The 23,551-nt window shown below is 35.5% G+C and overlaps 1 protein-coding gene across 2 annotated transcripts in view; it reads right to left on the minus strand.

The window, feature by feature from the left end:
- LOC150096278 (uncharacterized) overlaps positions 1-23,551 on the minus strand; it is a 269,156-nt gene that overhangs the window by 224,695 nt on the left and 20,910 nt on the right. For both annotated transcript variants that reach the window (XM_090409235.1, XM_090409234.1), the window contains exon 2: positions 13,720-14,221. In XM_090409235.1, the coding sequence (XP_090265361.1) occupies positions 13,720-14,044 (325 nt within the window). In that variant the 5' untranslated portion in view covers positions 14,045-14,221. The remainder of the gene's footprint in view (positions 1-13,719; positions 14,222-23,551) is intronic.

The following is a 23,551-nucleotide window of genomic DNA, read 5'->3' on the forward strand; positions in this document are numbered from 1 at the left end:
GAAATTATAATAAAGAAAAAAAAAAAGTTTAATTATGATCCATATGCTGGCTAGTCAAGAAACAATCATGCCGTTGGTTTATTAATTTCATGGGGTTCAGTTATTAATAATAATAATAAATAAAACATGCTTCAATGAAAATTTAACCCAAAATATTACCATTAATGTATACTACAAGTAAAAAAAAACTTCATACCAATTTCATACTTGGTTCCATGTAATTATATTTTATTATTTTTTAGTCCCAGCTTTATACAAGATTATAAATAGCTGTGATAGTATTATAAAATCAAAAGTATACCTAAATACAAAATTAATGACGGAAAATCTCACGTAAAAAGATTTTTTTAATAGTATAATTTTCGTCTGTGTGTCCCAGGCATCTTCAGTACACGTCAAGCTTAAATGAAACAATAACTGACAATTCCAAAATGCGCCACCTATGTAGCTAGTGTAAGATAACTAAAAAGGTCAATAAAATTTCCTGAAAATAGGAGAAGTAAGAAAGGTGGAGATTTTTCTGACCAGTCGAAAGGCAACAAAAATATTCAGTGGTTTTAAAACTTTTGCTATATGTTCACTAATGCTGTGTACATAAGGGATAGAAATGCATGTTATTTCTATCTATGTTATTCTATCTATCTATTTATATATTTCTATCTATGTTATTTCTATATATAATTAGATAGAAAGGAAGAAGTAATATATTGCAGTTCTTTCTGTAAGAGATTAGGATTTTTTTTAGAAAATTTTACTGACGTCTTTAGTTACCTTACACTAGCTACTTAGGTGGCGCTTTTTGGAATTGTCAGTTATTGTTTAATTTCAGCTTAACATGTATTGAAGATGCCTGTGACACACAGGCGAAAATTATACTATTAAAAAAAATCTTTTTATGTGAGATTTTCCGTTATTAATTTTGTATTTATGTCTACTCACGGTATTCCCTTACTAAGAGTTAAAAGTATACTTGTACAGTCGACTCTCATTGTAGCAAACTCATAGGGGCAACAATAGTTTGTTACAGTGAATTTTCTTTACAATTTTACTGGGTCTGCTTGACTTCAGTTGGGAGCTTTCAGTAGTTTAGTACAGGGAGTGAGTTTGTTATAAACTTGCTTCCTATTGTAAGAGCCAACTGTATTTGGTTCTGTTTTCTTTTTTAAGTAGAATTAAATATTTTCTAGGATTTTGATTAATATAAATGATAAAGTGGTAAACTCAGTGTAGAGTAAGCTGGGATTAACATTTTAATAAAAATGTAATAGCAAGACTGTAATTTCAAGATGTTTTTAAATTAAAAAGTGGAAAGAAAACTATACTCATCTTTTTTTTTTTTTTACCTTGCGGTGTCGAGGGTTCATTAATCATCAAACCTCAAACAGTTCACAGGATAAGGTGGTCAGCCCTACACCTCGGTGTATCTTATGTGCTGTAGTGTTGAGTTCTCAAGCCGGTTTGTGGGATGAAAAACCCCAGGATAAACTGGGGGAAAAAACCCTACTGTCCACGCCCAAAAATATACTACGGATATAGAAAACTATACTAATACAAAAAATGGATCGAATAAGGATAGTTGATAGGTATATTCTTTTTATGCCTGTATGAACTTGAAGAGTTAATATTTTCTGAAGTTCATAAATAACTGTTGTACTATTAATTTATCTTTTATGTCTTATATTTTAGTAACCATCTTTCATTTCATTAAAATGTTTAAGACAATGATAATATTAGCAGATAACGTTTTTTTTCAATGACAGTATTGTACTTAAAATATTCCAGATAGTTATAATAAAAATGTATCAGTTCCATCCATATGATGAATGCACTTTCCTGTAAATAGCTTTTTACACACGTAGACAGTGAAAAACATGATTCATAATTCAGCATTGTTTTCAAACAAGAAGAATGTATGATGGAAGTTTTTTCACTTGGCTATGCTACCAATTATATATTTGGTTTAATTCTTTATCCAAGTGTAAGCAAACAAAGTTTGCTCCTGAAGTATTTTCAGGACTGGGGCAACTCGTGGAAAAGGTGGTATAAGTTCTGATCACTTGCCTTAGTATCCCATAATACAAAGAACATCTCCTTGTGGACATGTATACTGCTATGCATTAAGGGAAGGTCACTACCCAGACCGGTTTCGACCTTTATTGAGGTCTCGTCAGTGAGAGCCAGACCCAGAGGTGGTGATAATGATTAAACCAAATATATAATTGGTAGCATAGTCAAGTGAAAAAAACTTCCCTCAACTATCTCTAATCCAGAGGATTTTAATAATAAGGTGTTAACACCTTTTGGCAACTGGTATATGGTGATATGACTCTGTATTACTTCCACCTTAGTATCACCACCTCTGGGTCTGGCTTCCACTGACGAGACCTCAATAAAGGTCGAAACTGGTCTGGGTAGTGACCCTTCCCTTAATGCAGTGTTTCTCAAAGTGTGGTACACAGACCCCTGGGGGACCGCGAAAGGTCTTCAGGGTGTCCGTGGCAATTTTCGGCTATGCATCATTAACGAATGGAATAAAATTTAAGTTTGAGATCGTAAAACGTTCCTATTGTATCACTGAATAAGGTACAGAGACATCTGCAGGCTGTGTAATATGTTTCTCAACAAACAGTGCAATTAGAGACAACTGGGTAAAAACAGCACTAACTAATGAATCGCATGACCCCTCCCACATAAAATGCTGTATAGTAGACAATCAAAACCATATGGTGCACTGGCAACATATAGTTTTGTTTGAGTGAACGTGTTAAAACTAAGAAACATATAGTGAATGTGTTTCAGATATTATATTAGGAATTCGGTTGAAGAGAATTAGCATTTCAACTGAACTGTCGGCTTGCCTTTGTCAATTAGTAGCACGATCTTTTGTTAATACTGCACCAATCATATGAACGTCTTTATCTCTATTGGCCTACCATTGCTGTCTGTTTCGAGTTCTACTTTTTTCACTAGCCATTTGTTGAAGGACTGTTCGTTAAATACGGTAATTTTTTTTAGCTTTCAAATTCTTAAGTATGGATCACTGGTTAAAGACTGGATTTTTAAAATGAGCAAAAGAGAGGAACATAGTAGATACAAGTAGCTGTCAGCAACAAGAAAATGTTGATATTGTATCTGGATCAAGTGAAATTGATGAGTGTGGTTCGTCTGACATCTCTAAAGAACCAACTAGGAAGAAGATGAGAAAACTTCGTAAGTACGATATAAATTACTTGAAATGTGGATTTTCATGGACAGGAAATGAAGAGGAACCTATTCCATTATGTGTAATTTGCGGTGAAACTTTAAAAAATGAAAGCATGAAACCATGTAATTTAAATCGCCATTTTGAATCGAAACATAATGAATGCAAGGACAAACCAGTCGAATTTTTTCAAAACAAACTAAAAAATTTCAAAAAGCGATGTCGATCGTGTCAGGAGGTGAAAACATGAAGGCTTTAGAAGCTTCATATCGTGTGTCGCTATTAATAGCAAAAAATGGTGCAGCGGAAACATCTGGTGAAACTTTGGCCAAGCCTGCAGCAAAAATAATAGCGGAAATTATGATCGGCGATAATGCAAAAAGATCTTTTGATCGGATTTGCCTTTCAAATAGTACCGTTCATCGAAGAATCACTGAAATGGCTGAAAATATAAAACAAACATTGTTATCCAATATACGTAAGAGTCATTTTATGCGTTGAAGGTAGATGAATCTACCGACATTACAAATTTTGCAAATCTTCTAGTGTTCGTTAGGTACGAAAAAAATCAAAAAATTCATGACGCCCTTTTATATTGCCAACCCTTGCCAGAACATACAACAGGAGAAGAAATATTCAACAGTATAAATACCTTTAATGCATCAAAACAAGCTTGATTGGAAAAGTTGTGTTGGAATAAGCACGGATGGAGCGAAATCCATGGTCGGATCTAAAAAAGGGCTTGTTTCAAAGATTCAAGATGTTGCACCAAATGCAAAGTTGAAAGTAGACACACTGCTGTATACATAGGGAGGCTTTGGCTACACATATGATGTCTACAGACCTAAGAAAAGTTCTTGATGAAGCTGTAAAAATCATAAATTATATTAAAAGCTGTCCTCTAAATGCCACACTTTTCTCTCAACTTTGCAAAGAAATGGGAAGCAACTATAAACAGCTTCTTTTCCATACCGATGTTCATTGGCTTTCTCGTGGAAAAGTTCTTACTCGTTTATTTGAACTTCAGAATGAACTACAAGTTTTTCTTGATGAAAAGTTTGAATTGAAAAAGTATTTACATAATTGGAAATGGCTCAGTCAATTAGCATACCTGGCAGATATATTTACTGTATTAAATAGTCTTAATTTATCTTTACAAGGCAAGGAAATTTCTATATTTCATGTCCAAGATAAAGTGAATGCCACGTTGGCAAAAATGAAGTTATTTAGAACTAGCTTCTGATGGTTTCCTAAAAAATAAGTACAGTGAGAATACGTTATCATCATTTTGGCTACAAATACAGAATGAATTTCCTGAATTAACAGATGAAACTCTAAGGTTAATTTGTCTATTTCCAAGTTCATATCTGTGCGAAGTTGGATTTTCGGCATTCGTAGATATTAAGACAAAGAAGATGAATTGCATTATAGATGTCGAACTGCATCTGAGATTGAAATTAACAACTATAGATCCAAATTTTGCTGAAATTTTATCTCACCATAAGCAATTTCACTCCTCTCATTGATGTTAAATTATTTTAAGTAAGTAAAACTTTATAATATGTTTATAAAGCTTGTTCTATTAAAAATAAATCATATTTTTGTTTACATGAACATATAAATTCAAATAAAATAGATATTTAATTTTTGAATATTTTAAATTAATTTTAATTAATTTGTTCATTTTAATCACTTACTTTTTAATTAATTAATTAGGAGATACTTTGTAATAATGAAAATTTAAGAAGGGGTCTGCAGATATCTGAAGTTTGAGAAACACTGCCTTAATGCATAGCAGTATACATGTCTGCAAGGACATGTGCTTTGCATTATGGGATACTAAGGCAAGTGATCAGAACTTATACCACCTTTACCACGAGTTGCCCCAGTCCTCAAAATACTTCAGGCACAAACTTTGTTTGCTTACACTTGGATAAAGGATTGAACCAAATATGTAACTGGAAGAAGAATGTATGTTTATTTATATCCACTGATACATTAATCTACTGATACAGTATGTGAAATTACTAATGTTCAACTGAAAGCTCAATGCCAAGTTTAGCCTAGATTCTTGTTTTAATAATAGCCATTAGCACTGAATCAAGCTCTACTTAAGTGAGATTTTATACACTTTTATAAATTTCTGCTAGGCAAACTGTTTTCTTGAATATGCTATTCATGAAAAACAGTTAAAAATTATTCATGAAAATTCATTAAAGGAAAAACATATGTTCCAAATGGAAATAATTTATTTTCTTCTTATTTTCTCATGATGCGACTAGTGTCAAACCACTGGATTTGACACTAGCCTCATCACTGCAAAATGTCACTGATCATTCATATTTCATCATCGCTTTTTTATATTTAGCAATGTTAACACTGCCTCTGATCCAGTAGCACATACATTTTGATTCCACGAAATCTAATAAATTAATCAAAAAGACAGTAGCAGTTCACTGAAGAAGTTCAACAATTCATCAAAAAACCCATTTGTCCAAATAATAATTCATTGAAAAAAAAAAAAAAATTGCTGAATAATAATTCAGCAAACAATTCACTGATAATTTTTGATGAATTCTTTTACACAATAAACACTTTTCTTGAGAAATACTGTTTTAATTAAAATTATCTAACATCACCTGCAATGTTAATATGATCATGTGGTTACTCAGGATTTTAATGACTATCTTATTCTCTTTTAGAATATCATTCTGTAATGTGAATTTACTTCATAAAGAGCCTAGTGATTCATCCTTCGGTACCAGTCATATTTTAACTTGCAGATATAGTCACTGTTGTCATTGAAAATAATGTGAGAAATATTTCTGTAAAAATCAGTATTTAATCATCTTAGCTAAAACATGCTATCTACTTATTAGAGATTCCTTTACATTTTATTTTCTTACAAAAATCCCAATAATCTCAATTGTGATAACTGTTAATCATAAAGCCACCAACCTCAGTCATTTTTGTTATCTTGTTTTTTTTGAAACATTTTATTTATTCTTGTCACATAAAAAGCAAACAGTAATACTTTTTTTGCAATAGCTATTTCAATTACTTTAGAATCACTTTAGCTTTAGTTTAATGCTACAATTTAATCCTAGAATCCTACAGTTTTTTAATGCTTACTTGCTGTCATAGGCATAGACTATATATCTCTTAGTAGTGTAAATGAAAGAGGACAGAATTCCTGCACTATTGTTTTTTTTTTTTTTTTTTCTCTCTCTCAGAAAGATGCTCCCTCCACTTATTTTGTACTTTACATTCACCTTCCAGGGATAGTGAATATTAAGAATTCTTCTGGCCATGGAATAAGTGATGCCCATATTAACTTATTCAACCTCACACAAGAGACTTCAAAACTTATAATGCATCCATGCTGCGTATAGATAAAGCATGAAGTAAACAAGAAATGAAAACCTTTGTCACTGAGCATTTCTAAAATCATATTATATTAACATGCTTGTTTATTACATATTTATCTAAAAGTGCTTTTGCAACCAGAAAAGCAAGAACTGCAACAATAAAAAATAAAACAATAAAAAGGTTTTTAAGAAACAATTCATAATTAATTTAAAGACTATTTTTGGTGAAACCTTCTTTCAACTCATTTTTTGGTGAATTTCTTTCTTCTATAATTTTCTGTCATTAATTAATAAAGTGATTTTTTAGTGAATTATAGATTGACAAATTGTGTTTTCAATTATTGTTTAATGCACTGTCATATGATAAACTTTCAATCATGTTGAAAGTTTATTTTTCACTAGGTCAGACTATAATAAATTTAGTTTAATCCTTTATCCAAGTGTGTGCAAACAAAGTTTGCACCTTTGGAGCAATCACCTTTGCAAGGAGTTGCCTGGTGTTGTATCACTTTACCCCAGTCCTGAAGATACTTTCAGGTGCAAACTTTGTTTGCACACACTTAGATAAAGGATTAAACTAAATTTATTATAGTCTGACCTAGTGAAAAATAAACTTTCAACATCTTTCTCTAAATCCACAGTAATTTAATAAAAAGGTGGCACACCGTTTGGCAGCTCCTAAAGGAGGAGATGACCATGCTAATGCTTCTGCCTGGTATCTCCACTTAGGCCTGGCTCCCACTGAAGAGACCTCAATAAAGGTCGAAACTAGTCTGGGTATTGGCCCTTCCCTTAATGCATAACATTATACATATCTGCAAGGAGATGTGTTTTGCATTATGGGAGATACTGAGATAAGAGTGTTAGTAGCTTGTCCACCTTTGCAAGGACTTGCCTGGTGTTGTACCACTTTACCCCAGTCCTGAAGATACTTTCAGGTGCAAACTTTGTTTGCACACACTTGGATAAAGGATTAAACTAAATTTATTATAAACTTTCAATCAATTCTGCATACTATGCATTTCATCATCTTTCTTCAAATTTCTAGAAATGCAATAATCTGATGTTGGATTTTTGTTGGTTTTGAGTGATTTCATTTTTTTCCTGATGCTTAACTTATCATACACATGTGCTACAAAGTTGACCAAGGAAAACAACAAGCACACACCCACACATTAACCAGTGTGTGCATGTATGTATTCCCCTCATTATCATGTATTGAAAGAAAATGTCTCGATTGGAAAATTTGCAAAGAGCATGACACATAATCCCTTACCTGCAGAATGTCACAGTGCAACCAACAGGAAATACGGATAATCATTAGTTTTTGAATTAATCCATTTTTAGAAGGGACTCAACGGTCTGTTTTTTAACATTGAAGTCTATGGGAGACCACTGTGCACGTCGCGATGGATTAGCAGGCACCTAGTCTTTGTCCGCAAGCGGAAGTGAGGGGGATGAAGAGAATGTTACATCAGACAGACGTCACACTGATGCACCGATATGTAGAGAAGACTAGCTTTGCGCTACTGGAATAATGGTGCCGGCCGATTTTGAAATGGATATTCCTTTACCAGAGGAACTAAACATACGTAGGATATAAAGAAAACAGCTATAACACAAATCAGAAGCATTTTTGCTGGATGTCACCACATATAAAACCTATTAGTGAACAACTTAAGAACTAACCTAACCTAAGCATGCAATGTGTCTTGCAATTTTCCAAAGGAGTGAAACACCATCCAAAGCAAGATAGGGAGCCTCAGTAAACTAGCTGTCTATGTTCGACCACATATTCGCATAAGCGACCTTATCGTAACCGGAGACATATGGAGATGATGGCTGCTATCCTACTTGCAGCTGGAGAGAGAGAGCCAAGCGTCACAGTGACGTCAACCTGATGTTACTTACATTTCATCCCGCTTCCGGTAGCGAACGAAGACAAGGTACTCGTTCATTCATTAGTGCTTCCGCTGTGGTCTCCCATAGGCTACCATGTTAAAGAATTGGCCGTTGGAAGGGAAGGAGTCCGATTTTCTAAATGGATTAATTCCCAAACCTGAAACGAGCAGGAATTTTAGTAAGTTGCGCTATTCCCACTGAAAGGTAAGAAATAGCATGATATGCAAATTTCAGAATTTCATGTCGAGACATTCTTTTTCATGCTTTGTTGATAGTACTACATGAAAAACTTACATCATTACTAACTTCCTATTTACAATTTTCCTCCAAATCAGTCTGTTACTTGTCAAGACTCCAACATTATCAGATCTTATATTTCTATCGTCTAAGGCACTTTGTACCGTATCAATCCACCTATATCTTGGTCTTCCTCTGGGTCGTTTTGCTGCCAACCTGGCAGAGAACACTTGTTTTGCTGATCTTTCCTCGCCCATTCTGTTCAAGTGACCATACCACCTGAGATTAGCTCTGCTAACGCATTCCTGGATGCTGACAATGTCAAGTTCTTTCCTAATATCCTCGTTTTTAATATGATATTGCCACTGATGCCATCTGTTCACGCCCCCTAATCTTTCTCAGGACTCTCATATCTGCGGTCTCTAGTCTTTGGTTAAGTATTTTACTTCTGACCCAGCTCTCAGATTCATAAGTTAAAACTGGCTTGAACACTGTCTTGTATACAGCTAATTTAGTGTTCCGACTAATTTCTCCCTTATTTCACATGAATTTATTCAATTGACTTCCTACTATACCAGCTTTGTTGATTCTGTTCTCTATTTCCATATTTAATTTACCATCTTCACTAAAAATCATGCCTAAGTAGCTGAAATGTTTTACTTGTTCCACAGTTTCCCCATTCAAAACACAGTTGACATTTTCAACGATTCTACCTATTTTCATTGTCTTTGTCATTTTATTGCTGACCTTCATACCATACTTATTACAACACTTATTCAATTTAGTCAGGGAATCTTGCAAACTTGTAACGGATTTATTTAGAAGTATAACATCATCCGCATAAAACAAAGAGCTGACATTAACATCTCCAATTCTGATATCATGTTTAATACCATTTTCCTTCATAATGTGATCCATATAGATAATGAATAAGAGAGGGCATGATGTACATCCTTGTCTCACAAGGATGTACATCATGTTAAATGTTAAATGTTTAATGTTAAATCACCAGATTTAACATTAAACCATCTTCCTTCAATTCTAACTGCTGACTTGCAACTCAAATAAACACTATAAAGACTAAGTATTGCTTGATATAATACCCCATTAACACCATATAACTGTAGCGTTTTGAATACCTTCTCATGACAAAACTTAAATACAGATCTTTGTTATATTCCCATGCTTTCTCAACTAATTGTCATAAAGTGAAGATTTGATCCTGACATCCTCTATTTGGCCTGAATCTAGCTTTTCTTCACCAAGCTATTCTTCCACAATTCTTCTCAACTGTTTCTCAAGTATACTGGCATAAATCTTGCCCGGAACACTCAATAGGGAAATACCTCTGTAATTCTCACATTCAGTTTTATTTCCCTTTTTATATATGGGTACTATTAGAGCTCTACTCCAATCATCAGGAATTTGTCCTTCGGTGCAGGCCTTCTGAACTATGCAGTGCAGCCACTGTAAGACTTTTATACCACCATACTTCAGCATTTCTGGTCGAATATCATCTACTACTGCAGCCTTTCCACATTTCAAGCCTTTGATGGCTTTTTCTACTTCAAGTATGGATATGTATTCCTGACTGTATGCCTATTGAGTGTTTTTTACCACTGTGCTATCACTTCTTGTTTCATTTAACAATTTTTCGAAGTAATTACTCCATACGTCATGGATATCTTTTTCTCCCATTTTCATGTCACCTTTATCATCTCCAACTCCTTTTACAGCACTCTTTCCTTCATTTCTAAGCTTCTTCAACAACCTCCAGAATATTTTACCACCTTCTTGATATTTATTTTCTGTGTTCTTGCCAAAGTCCTCCCATGACTTTTGTTTAGCTAGTTTTACGCAGTATTTAGCTTTCTTACATTTGTCTCTGTATTCTCTAAGAGCACAAGCTGAGTTATTTGCCAGGAACTTTTGATATGCTTTCTTCTTTTCCTTCCCAGCCTCTTTAACTTCCTGTGTCCAACATGGAGTTCTGATTTTTCTATCCTTGCAGACAACCTCCACATGCCTCTCTGGCTGAATCAATCAGGGTTTTCTTCTTGTTTTCAAACTCTCATTTTTTTCCCCAATAATCTTTGTGTATTTTAGTCTACAGTTCACATCTGATAGCTACTCAACTTTTATTCGCTTTAAAGCTTTCTTGCATGTTATTCTTTTCAATACGAAATTCAATTTTATGCTGCTCAAGACTAAATAGTGATCGCTTCCAATTTCAAATCCTCTGTACACTCTGGTGTTCTGCACCAGGGAGCAAACATCACTATCAACAATAACATAGTCAATGAGACTTTTCTTATTCCTTGCCTCTTCTCTCCATGTGAATTTGTGCACATTTTTATGTTGGAACATGGTGTTAGTAATAACAAGTCCATATCCTGAGCAGAAATTCAACAGGTATTTGCCATTAATATTAGCTTTGCTCTTTTCTCCAAATTTTCCCAAAACATTTTTGTATGTCTGACAATCACTTCCTAATCTGCTATTTAGATCCCCAACAAGGACCAACTTTTCCTTTTTCATTGTGTCAGTAGCTTTCTCTAGAGCGTCAAAAATTCCTCCACTTCTACCTTAGTAGCCTTCTGTGGGACCATAGGCACAAATAAGTCTCATTGTTCAGTTCCCCATTCTGATATTTGCCCACATCACTCTACTTGACACTGCCTGCCATTCAAGAAGATTAGCCTCGTATTTAGTGTTGAATACGATGGCTACCCCTTCTTTTCCTTGATTGTCATTGCCTGAATATAACATTTTGTATTTATTGTTCAGAAAGATCTCACTAGTTTTTGTCTTTTTTGTTTCAGTCACCCCTATTAGGTCGATCTGGTACTTATCTAGTTCCTTAGCTAGCTCCATTTCTTTGCCATTAAGGCTTCTTATGTTGATAGTACCGATCTTTATCTCTGGTGATGTTGAGTTGGAGTGTGCTTTCAGATTTGTTCCAGTAGTGACTTTTCGCTGTTCGCCCTAGTTCCCTGGTGAAAACAACGGGAGCCTTGTTTAACCGGGTGACGCCTGAGCCAGCAAGAAATTCTGTCATGTTGTACCATCGTTTTGCATATTGGTTTAAGCCAATAAGAATACAATTTGGTCGGCTAAATCCCAAATTGCCAGCCCATCCTCTTTTGTTCAGTATCAAGGTAGATACCCAACAGTGTGCACCACAAGAAGGTGAGGATTGGACATTAGGTCAGAAGCCCTGGTCGGTTCTACGCATTCCTTTAAAGGCTATGTGGAGGTCTCCTCTCAATTATACAGCTTTGACCCTTAAGCACCCCTGTATTCCCCCTTAGGATACCAAAAGGAAAACTGGAAGACTGGCCTTAGGGTGGGAAGACCCAATGATTAAGAAAGTTGGAAGAAAATGTAGAAGGCCCAAAACAGAAATAACTGGACTCTTTACTACCTGCAGTCATGGAGAAATCCTGACTGAAATCACAGGTCCATCAAAGTAATCAAGGTAATACCTGTAAAAATGTAAATAGGATGTGTTATGTTCCTGTGCCATATCATACATAATAAAGCAATATTTAATAAAAAAATATATATATATTTGAATCTCAAAAATGATTTACAAATTTGTCGTTTCATATGAAACTTCAGTGGTTTACTCTGTGATTCTACATGCAGTACAAAATTTTAATGGAAAACTGTTTTTCTTCTCTTTATAGCAACTCTCCTACCTGGCCATAATCCTGGTTATAATATCAGTATGCCAATAGTATCATGCAACTATTAATATGCTAGCTCCTAACATCCCTTAAAAGATGTTATCAACGTTAAAATTTTACGTGAAGAAGCAAATTTATACTGCTACTTCACCTACATTCGAATATTCAAATAAGTATTTAATTTAGCTTTTATAATGTAAGAGACAGGACAGGAAAATGATATAATCTTTTAACATAGTAACCATAATTAAAGGCAAAACAATAATTTCAAAGTGGCTAATGCAATTATTTTGTTTTCCTTTCATTTCTGTTCAGAGTTGGGGTATTATAGATGCTTTTCATAAAGAGCAAAGCAGTTTGACTAGAAGTATTGGAGATAAGGGATTGATAACTATCATCAGGATATGATGATTACCAGTCTGTATATACAGCAATAAGGCATTTCAGTAGAGAAACTTCTTTGCTGATCTTGCCAGGTGAAATGTACCTTACAAAGTAAAATTTTACAATGCTGCTTTTATGAAATTATTTGAACGATGAAAATAAGAATACCAGGTGTTACCCAATGGTTCGGGAAATATGAATAACACAATCACCCTTTGTGAATCAGTATGCTAACAGCTGGCAAGCCGAGAGGCCACGTTTTTTGGTTATGTGCATTTTTGTAATGTGTTTTAGAGGTTCAGCGATTTTCTTCTCCAAATGAAATGGCAGATTTAAGGAGCAAACCATCTGCATCAAATTTTGCTTCAATCTCAAAAAACTGCTGCAGGAAACTACTGAATGCGAAAGAGAGTGTTTGGCATAAACGCCAGACAAGTGGAACAACAACAACTAGGTTTTCCACCATGACAACACATCTCTTGGTCCAACAGTTCCTGGCTTCCAAAAACATGGCAGTCATTCCCCTGCCTGCCATTCACCTGACCTTGCACCCTATGACTTTTTCCCTGTTCCTCAAGATGAAATTCTAGCTGAAAGGTTGTCATTTTAACATGATTCAGGAGAACTAGGCAGAATTGCAGCAGGTCAACACAGTCACACTTAAGGACTTAAAGGGATACATGGAATCATGGAAAAACAAGTGGATCATGGTATACATACCCAAGGGAACTACTTTGAAGGAAATGCTGAAAACTAAGAGTTAGGATAAGTTGTTTTTTTTTCATGGTCAAACTCCCTAAACTTTCATATAGCACCTCATAGAATACTGAACAGCTAAAAATGGTCAAAAAATAATAATAAAATAACACCTCTGTTGCAGTTGAATTTATTAGCTTGAAAATGCTTTCTACTTCTCTAAAATAAAAAATAAACATACCATTACTAGCATCTGGATTTGCTTCATTTATAACTGTAAATCTGGAACCTGTATAGCTATGATCATGATTTTGAATGGATGATGTGCAATCTGTAGGCGATTCTCCTACTGTCTGCGTTGTTCTTAAACTAACAATATCAATATCACTGTCACTTTCTGAAGAATCCACAATAAGATCAGGTGTATGGTCAAAAAGGGGTGACATTCGTTCATCAAATGCTGATATAAGTGAATGATCACTGTTTGTCCTCTCTCGAGTATCCATTTCATTAAATATAGATGATATATTCATTTTGGATTCAGTGTTATTATTGGGTTCTGACATATCAAAACAACAGTACAGTCTTTGAATCCTTTACTCCAAAAAATATCCATAAACACTGGAAAAACATTATAAAAATTCTGTCATTGCAAATCCTTTGGAATAATCTTCTTCTAGATCTTTAGATTTTAAATGCTATCTCCCATCATCATGCCATTTATATTTAAGTGTCCATAAAATCTGAAAAACAATTATTTATTTGTAAGAAGGATCTATATCAAAATTAAACATAATACTACAAAAAAAAAAAAGTAGTTATTCAAATTAGTAATATAATAAACAGAAGCATATATGGAATTTAAAAAGTAGATACATTTTGATATTAATTTTGATAATTAAAAAAAGCTTCATTAAACATATCTTTCATCATTAACACGTTCTTTGCTTCAGTTCTCTGCACTGGCATAGCTTGGTAACATACAAATCCCTTTCAATCTTTAATTATTATTATCTAACATTAATATCCAACCACCAGAATTATCTCATTTAGATAATCTTCCCCTCTTACCACTCTAACACTTAACCTACAACCCTGAATTCATCAGCTACTAATCACTTTCATTCTTCTCAGATTCCCATTATTTACTTGCAACTCGTGAAGGGTTGGTCATGCCTTAGTAATTTACTAACTTTTTATAATAGAATAACAGCTGAGTTGGATAAAGGAAATGGCTACATGATGGTTTTGCAAAGGCATTTGACAGAATATCACATGGAACTCTGTTCCACAAATTAGATGTGCTGCAAGGTTTAGTGCTGGGACCATTGTTGTTTAATTTGTACATAAATGATATAGGAAATAATATGAAAGGAAATATTCAGTTGTTTGTCAAGGGAATGTGGAGAGCTTGCAGGACAATTTAAATAGGCTGTCAGTATGGTCAAAAGATAATGGGTATCAGTTTAATGTGGAGAAATGCATTAAAAAATTAAAAATCAGCTAACGCCTTTTTATTCCCAAATACGGGAGTAGGCGAGGCCATTTATCCCTATCTAACCTTTGGAGACTGAATGGATAGTTCAATCTCCACTGGTACCGATCAGAGATAGATGGCCCAAGGCTATTACTGATTAAGCGGTGCACAGTGAAGAGAGACGGCTCAAATGTGCCGCCATCTCGTGGTCCCTAACCCTAACACAATATATTTAATGTCTGAAATAATGTGGGTTCTACGGTCGATTTTCTTGAGTTTACGGGACGAAAAACCCACTTGCCCGTGCCAGAGATCGACTAACTCGGGAACCGGGTTAGTCGATCTCTGGCACGATCTCAAAAAAAGGCTTAGAAAAATTTCCTCTAGTCGCCGACTAGACTCGAAACCAAATCTTCCTTCGTCCGGCCAAGCGCTGTGGTGTGCAAATGCCACATCCACTGAGCTACACAGGCTCTTAAAGGAGAAATGTATTACGGGAAAAACACATTACAAGATATGTATTGCATTGATGGCACTATACTCCAGGAAACAGATGAAACTAGAGATAGTGCAAGACAGAGTTAAAGTTTAGAGGACATGTTGCTAAGGTAGCCCATAAGATTACTTGGCTATTGAAGAACACAGTAACATGTAGAGATAAAGAAGTTATTCCACTTTATAAGGCCTTGATATGCCAACATCTGGATTACTGTGCTCAAGTCTGGTCCCCTGGGTTTCTTGAGGATGAGGAAATGGAGGATTCAAAGGCGAGTGACCAAGATGGCGAGTGACCAAGATAGTGAGTGGCCCGTGGACTGCAAGTTGGTTGATAGAAGAAAAAGAGGAGATATAAGTTGCTTAAAGGATTTTAATAGGACTGATGCAGGGAAAATGTTTCAGCACTAGGCTACAGGGACCAGAACGAGGGGTCATCCCTGGAAGTTGAATAAAGGTGTGAGTGAGTGGAATGGGTTGTCAGAGTCAGTTGTGAGTGCTTTGCCTGTAAATTGATTCAAGGAGACGTATCATAGATTGGGTCTCTTGCAATGAGTCTTCAGACTTCATGGAGGTGCCCATATAATAATAATGATACACACACACACACACACTCTCTCTCTCTCTCTCTCTTCCCCCCCTCCTTCACTAAATAAAAGGGCTGTTTTGTCTCCAATTGAGGAACTGAGCTCTGATTAAAAAATGGTATGTGTGGAATTATAAGGCAGCTGATCATGATAGATTCAGGAAGGACCTTAAAACAGTGACCTGACATGAAAAACTATATGATAGAAGAATCAGCAGCATATGAGCTACATTTGACTGCATCACAAGGGTAAGAAGATTAAATTACATGAGAGTTAGTTAAATAGTCTAAGTCCAATATTGGGAGGGGGGGGGCGATGACCAAGCTCACGGCAGTATAAAAAGCAGACAAAATTGAACTATTTAATAAGTTGGCCTAATGTGAAAAGAAAAAAAAACAACAACCATGGAAGAATAATCTTAGTGAATATGGAAGGTAGAAAACTGTCAGATTCTTTAGAAATAGCTGAATCAAGCAATCAATCCCTTTAGCAAATATATATCCAAGGCAGAAACCCATCAGCTAGCTGAATACTGATGTAGACTAGAAATGAAACAGTAGATGTGGATAAGCTGGATTAAAGCTATTCAACAGTTCAGAACAAACACAGCAGTGGGATTATATAGGATATCGACAAGGATATTAAAGGAATATACAAAATAATTAGTAGTGCCCTGATGAAGTTTCAACTCGAGTCTCAACAAGAGCAGTGTACCTAATGGAGAAAAAGTTAATTCCATTATACAAGGGAGAACAAAAGCAACTGATTACATACTGATGAGTGTCTCTGGATCCTAATTAGCCTCTCCAAAACATTTTAATGTTTTGGAGAGACCAATCATTAAGATCCACATTCAAAGGGGTAGGTGGCATTTTGATCCTGTATAGAAGATAGCATGGGTATCTTCTTTGTCTAAATCTTGTTTTAGTAATTGGATACACTATGATATGTCTGGATTTGGCCAAAGTATTCTGAGAGGATTACATACTGGTGGTTGTTATCCAAAATCAAAGGGATAGTTATGCAAAACAGGCTTGTGACACAAATGATAGTGGCTGAATGACAGGCATCAAAGAGTAATGTGTAGAGATGCCAAATCTAAGAGAAGGAGGGTGACCAATGCACAGTGTTTCTAATGATTACTGAGGGTGGTGGTGGTCTGGATAGTATTATATAATTATCTGCCAATTATGCAGATAATTGTCAGAAAGGGTGAAAAGAACATTTCTGATACAGAATCTTTGCAGGAATTTTTAAAGTTGATGTTCTTTAACCTTAAAATGCTGAATAGTTGTAATAAAAAGTCATGAAGTTGTTAGTCATTTTTGGTGCTTCTGTCAAAGTTTCTTAGTTCAAACTCCTAGTATACCTTCAGTTGGCATCTTGCAAATCATTTCTTTAATTAGAGCCCTACAAGGGTTTATCATAACACTGCATTCATAAAATGTATGAATGCAAGTTTCCCATATTTATCCTTTTTAATATTTGCATCCAACTATAAGCCCTATTAGTTTATTAATGCTTGAGGCATCCTTGTAAGTTTGTAAATATATGGGTGAAGACAGAATTTGCAAAATTCTAGTCTCTCATACAGCATGGTAGTCACACTACCATTCTTATGTAAGCAGAATGTGGACAATTTTGTGAGATATACAAAAAAAAAAAAAATGCTTAACTAAAAAATTAAGTTTATAAACATGCAATATAAAAAAGAAAAGGATGCAATAAAAATAGAAAGTGGGGAAATCATTAAAGAGATTACACTGGAATGTAGAAAGCAGTAAAACTTGCAGTTGACAGTTTGGTGTGTGTGTGGGGGGGGGGGGGTCCTTGGGACAATAGCTTGGATGTAACAAAAAAATAAAGATTAACACTGACTTGACATTGCTATGAACTTGACGTGCTTTTTTTTTCAGCTGTGATGAATTCACATGCTTCCTTTAGCATTTTAGCCTGGGTTTCTGCAGCAGTTTTTTTTTTGAGGTTAAAGCAAAATTTGATGCAAATTCTTTGCTCCTTAAAATCTGCCATTTCAGTTGGAAAAGAAAACTGCTGCACCATTAAAACACAATTAAAAAATGTGCATAAGTGAAGAACACAGCCTCTCAGCATACTGATTCCCAAAGAGTACTGATTGTCCCTTATAGTGGCAGAAGATCATACCACAACCAATTTGCACGTGCTATTCCCTGGACTTTTGGGTAGCACCCATCTCATATCTGGACAACTTGTTTTCCAGATACGAGATGGGTGAAACTCACTTAATTTTCATTGTTTCCACATCACAATGAAAATTAAGTGAAAAATATGTGCAGAGTAATCGACAAATAGTCTGATGTGCTTTGCAGTGTTCAGAACACCTATGATATACTCTCTGAACTTCATTCAAAGAGAATATCATAAATGGCAATAAACCTATTGATAGAATAGCTTCAGAAAGTGAATAGGATGTTGCACTAATAAGTGCAACACTTTGCTCTATTAACATTGAAGCTGCAACTCCACTTATTTGTCCAAATTAAAATCTATTTAAATCTTTGTGAAAGGAGCACAACTGTATCACTCATTACGCTCCCAAACTTTGCATCATCAGTAACAACTGAATATTCCTATAAGGCTACATTAAATATCACTTATTTTGTTAGTGATATTTAATTAAGCAATAGGGACAGAACAGAAACCATGCCACCAGTTACCTTTCTTTTTCTGGAACATTGACATCACTCATACAACAATTACTATATTCTACACTGTATCTACTTAACCAACTTGTCATCCATCCTTATCTTTCACAGCCTGTATGCCTGCTTGTTCCATACAGTAATCTGTCAAATGCTTTTGCAAAGTTCTTGAATATTACTATACATGCCTCCAAGAGGTATGTATAGTAATAGTCAAGATGTTCATATATTCAGGATGTGGTCATGAAATAGCAATATCACTGGTATTATATCATATTTTGCATTTATTCATGTTAAAGACTACCCTAATTGTTTCCTGGCTTTCCGTGATTCCTAAAATTAAACACAATATATTAATGCTTCATGAAGAGGACACTTTTCGAAGCATAAACATTGCGTCAGATGCGCATTAAATTCTTAGTGTTTCAGGTTTTAAACCACCCAGAAGGCAAGGTAGAGTGTGCATTGAGACAATAGTATCCAGAAATCAGTGGCTGTGATTGGTTATCGTGTCAACCTATCCAATTGAATGTTGTCATTTGCCATGACTTGCTGTTTTGGTTTTCTGAGTTTCATCTGCTTTGTGTGCATGAAGTGTGAACTGCCGTGTTTAGGACACCGATATAGACAGGTTTTTAATACATAATTCTCTATAAATCACTTATAACTTTTTTTGTCCATATTTACAATGGGAAACAGTGTTAACGATCTACTGAATGTCTCATTTTCTGCAGGAGCTTTATCAGGTTGTATGGTTGTAGTCTAAAGAGGTAAAGTCTCGTCCTCCTCTTTTAAATTTACTATTATATTTACACCTTTTGAGTAATTCAAATATACCAACCAAATATAGCATTCTCCCTCATTACTGTTTTCTAATCTTAAAACAAACACGTTGTCCCTCACTCTATGAAGATTTGGTTACAATTTGGCAACTCCTATAGGTAGAGATGACCTTGCCTAATGCTTCTGCCTGGTATCTCCACTTGGGCCTGGCTCCCACTGAAGAGACCTCAATAAAGGTCGAAACTAGTCTGGGTAGTGGCCCTTCCCTTAATGCATAACATTATACATATCCGCAAGGAGATGTGTTTTGCATTACGGGAGATACTGAGATAGGAGTGATGTTAGCTTGCTCCACCTTTGCAACAAGTTGCCCGGTGTTGTACCACCTTACCCCAGTCCTGAAGATACTTTCAGGCGCAAACTTTGTTTGCTCACACTTGGATAAAGGATTAAACTAAATTTATTATGGTTACAATTAATTGATAAATTAAAGTATTCAAAGTTATCTTCCAATTAATTGCATTGGACCAATTAAGATGAGCACTGATGCACTCTTAAAACTTTCATACATTGATAAAATGCAATCATATGGTCAAATTGATGTGAATTTTGTAGCACAGGTTGCATAAGCCACACGACAGCATACCCAAATGAAATGGGTATGCAATGCTATTGATGCCTCCTTTATTCAAATACATTCATACTTTTTTTTTCCGTGATATAAAATTAAGAAAAATTGCATTTTATTTTAACTCATTTTGTTCATCATAGACAATTTTATTGTTACCAATGTTTCTGACCAATATTTCCAACACCTTAACCATAACTACAGATAGATAGATAGACAGACTAGACTTAACTCTGACCTAGCACCAACATCATGCATTGCCACCTATTCTGCCTATTTTTTTTCACTCCCTAAGGATCCACTATAAGAACCTTATTACATAACTGCACAGACAACTCCTTTACATATTCCTCAAAAACAGTTCATCTTTAGGTTTAATGAAATGAAAATAGTGCAATGAAATAATTAAACACAGGCAGTAATAGCTCCAATGTTTCTGTCACAGAGACATCGTTTAAGATACAACTATAATAACATACAAAAACACATAAACAATAAGTAGAATTAGACCAGAGGGGGACCTAGAGGGTACTGCCCCTCTTAAGCTTAAAGACCTAAGAGAAGCACCCTCTTGGTGCTAGTTACTGGCCTTGGCTGTTAGGAAGGAGGCTTAAGAATTACTATTCCTAAATCTTGAAAAGTTTCTTTTTCGGAAAATTTTGGAAAGTTGGAAAAAAAAACTTTCATATTTGTGTTTGCTGCAGTGAAGTACAACAGTTCCCCCCTCCTCCTCCCAAATTTGATTCTATGCATGGGATGGTCAGCTAACCTGACTGACCATAGTTGTAGCAGCAGATATATTCCTTGTGTTCTTCAAGGCAGGATGTTACCAGATCACTCAGTAGCAGATTTCAAAAAAATCTAAATAAATATGGTTGTGTGAAACTTCCCAAGATATCGGAAACAGTAATTCTTAGCCCTCCCATCCAACAGTCAAGGTAAGCTACCAGCACTCATCGAGGGTAACTAGCCCTCTAGTTCTTCCATTTATACTTTGTGTGTTTTTGTGTATGTGTGTTATTACAATGTTTAGACTGTATTCCAGATGATGTCACTGTGAGAAAAACAAAATATTGAAACTAATAAACATATAATTATTTCATTATACACTGTTTTTCATTCCATTCACACCTAAAGATAAACTAGCACCCAATCCTAAATACTCATAAAAAGGGCACATACAGACGACTGCATGATTGTGAGCTCGCAGCTAAGTCATTGATTTAATATTGATTTAATGATAATTAGATAAGTAGCAATTGTAATATTCTTGTGTACGACTGTGTGATTGAGAGTTTATTTATTTTTACTACATATGACAGAAAAAAAATTAAACTGTTATTCATGATGCCGGTGCAAATGAGGATAATGGTGGACAAGACGTTGTGCAGGGTGTTCGACATAGGGGATTTTGTGAAATGTAGTGTGTGTGCATGCACATGCTGTGTATTCATTAGTGAGCAAAAATGGATTGTGGCATGAATGGAGAACGGAACTGAGAACGAAAAAAAAAAAGGTCTGAAGCCAAAAAGAAAACTGCAAGAATAAACAAGAGAAAGAGCCTAGGCAGATAATTTTTTATGGCAATTCTATGATAAAGGGAGTACTTCATGAAAGCATGCTGTTAGAATATAGAAAGGAAAGGTGAAAGAATTGATTGTTTTGGCTGGAACCAATGACCTGAGAGGTGAGAAATACTGTATGAGGAAGGATATGAAAGAGTTACTGGAAGAAGCAAAAAAAGAAGAGCGAGTCTTCTGCCAGGCTATGATAGATGCGAATTGAGAAGGAGGGTGATGACAGCTAATGAATCAATACACAGGTTGTGCAGAAGGAATGAAGTAGAGTTTGTGGACCTATGGCCCAAGTTTGATGGATGTAAAGATTTGTAGAATGCTGATGGACTGCACTTAAATGAATTCAAAGCTAGGTGTATAGTGAGAGCTTTGTTCACTGAGAGTGTGGAAGTGCAAAGTGTATGTGAAGACATCTTCACAAGTCTTTCAAGCAAGAATACCGAATCAGATAGTTGATTCAGGAAGTAAAGGTGGTTTGGGGAGTACGAGGATGCTGCCATATTTATATACTAATGCCAGAAGTATCAGGAAAAAGAGGGAGGAGTTTTTGGCAAATGGTTAGTGCACCCTCACCAAAAGTTATAGGCATTAGTGAGACTGGGCTAACAGCAGATAATGTACTTACAGGGATAGAATGTGATGGATTTAGTATTTTCAGGGAAGATGGTATTGCTGACAATGGCAGATGAACTGTAGCCAACAAGAGTAGGCATGCAGATGGCAGTTCTTTTGAGTCAATCTGGTGTGAGATTGAGGCCAGTAGGGTAAAATATAAAATTGGTTGCCGTTAAAAGCTGGAGGGGGGGGGGGGGTAGGAATGATGTGGAAGACATGCATCAGCAGAATTGTACAATGAACAAGTCAAATAATTATTATGGGGAGGGCTTCAACTTCATAAATTGGAAGGAGGAAAATATCAGATGGTAGGAAGGGAATGGAATTTATACACTTATTGAGAGATAACAATGGATAACACACAATTTGCCTTGAAATGAAAATAATGATTCTTTACTAATTTCCATATGCTGATCACGAAAATGACAAGAAAATCTGTCAATTGGCTCTTATTTAGGAGAGACTTAGTCTGCATTGTGTACATAGGTATCATTTCGCAATGATGTATTTCAATCTCCTAATCGCAACATATTGCATCTCATACACAACACAGGCAGGAGCTATTTCATCATTGGCTGATGCAATGCAGTTGGGACTTCCTGGATTACACTCCAATTTACTCCTGCATGCAGTAGTGATGCCTCATATTTGTGTAAATAGTGCAAATAATTTTTGTTACATCTGCAGGGAAGTGACATTTACAGGCCAGATAAAAGGCCATCACTCCATTAGTGAAAAAGGCATACCAGCTTTATTTTGGATGTAAGATTGGGAACTAGGACAAGGTCTGGTCCCCACACATGCTGCAGTATGTGCACTAGAAATCTTCCAAAGTGGCTGAAAGGCAGTCAAGTGTCAATGCTGTTTGCTGTTCCTATGGTTTGGATGGAGCCAAGCAATTATGCAAATGACTGCTACTTCTGCATGATACCACCTATTTCAGGAGGCATCACAAGAAAAAAGTAGTAGACAATAGCATACCCAAATATACATCTGTTCTCCAACCAGTTCCACATGGCAAAGGACTTCTAGTTTCCAAAAGAATTTTCCTTTGATTCAGAGGACAATGAGGACAAAGGCGAATCAATATCAGGCTCTCCTGAGCCTTCAGTGTCTAATGATGGGTTGATGGGTCTACAGCTGGGATAAATGAAGTACTGCTGTTTTTTGTGTGAATGGGATAGCCGAGCAAGGACTTTGTACTATGTGAAGAGAGACTGGCCTGCAAGA

Source organism: Typopeltis vanoorti, chromosome 19, assembly GCF_054136105.1.
Source record: "Typopeltis vanoorti isolate ZY-2024b chromosome 19, IOZ_Tvanoo_1.0, whole genome shotgun sequence".
Taxonomy (NCBI): domain Eukaryota; kingdom Metazoa; phylum Arthropoda; class Arachnida; order Uropygi; family Thelyphonidae; genus Typopeltis; species Typopeltis vanoorti.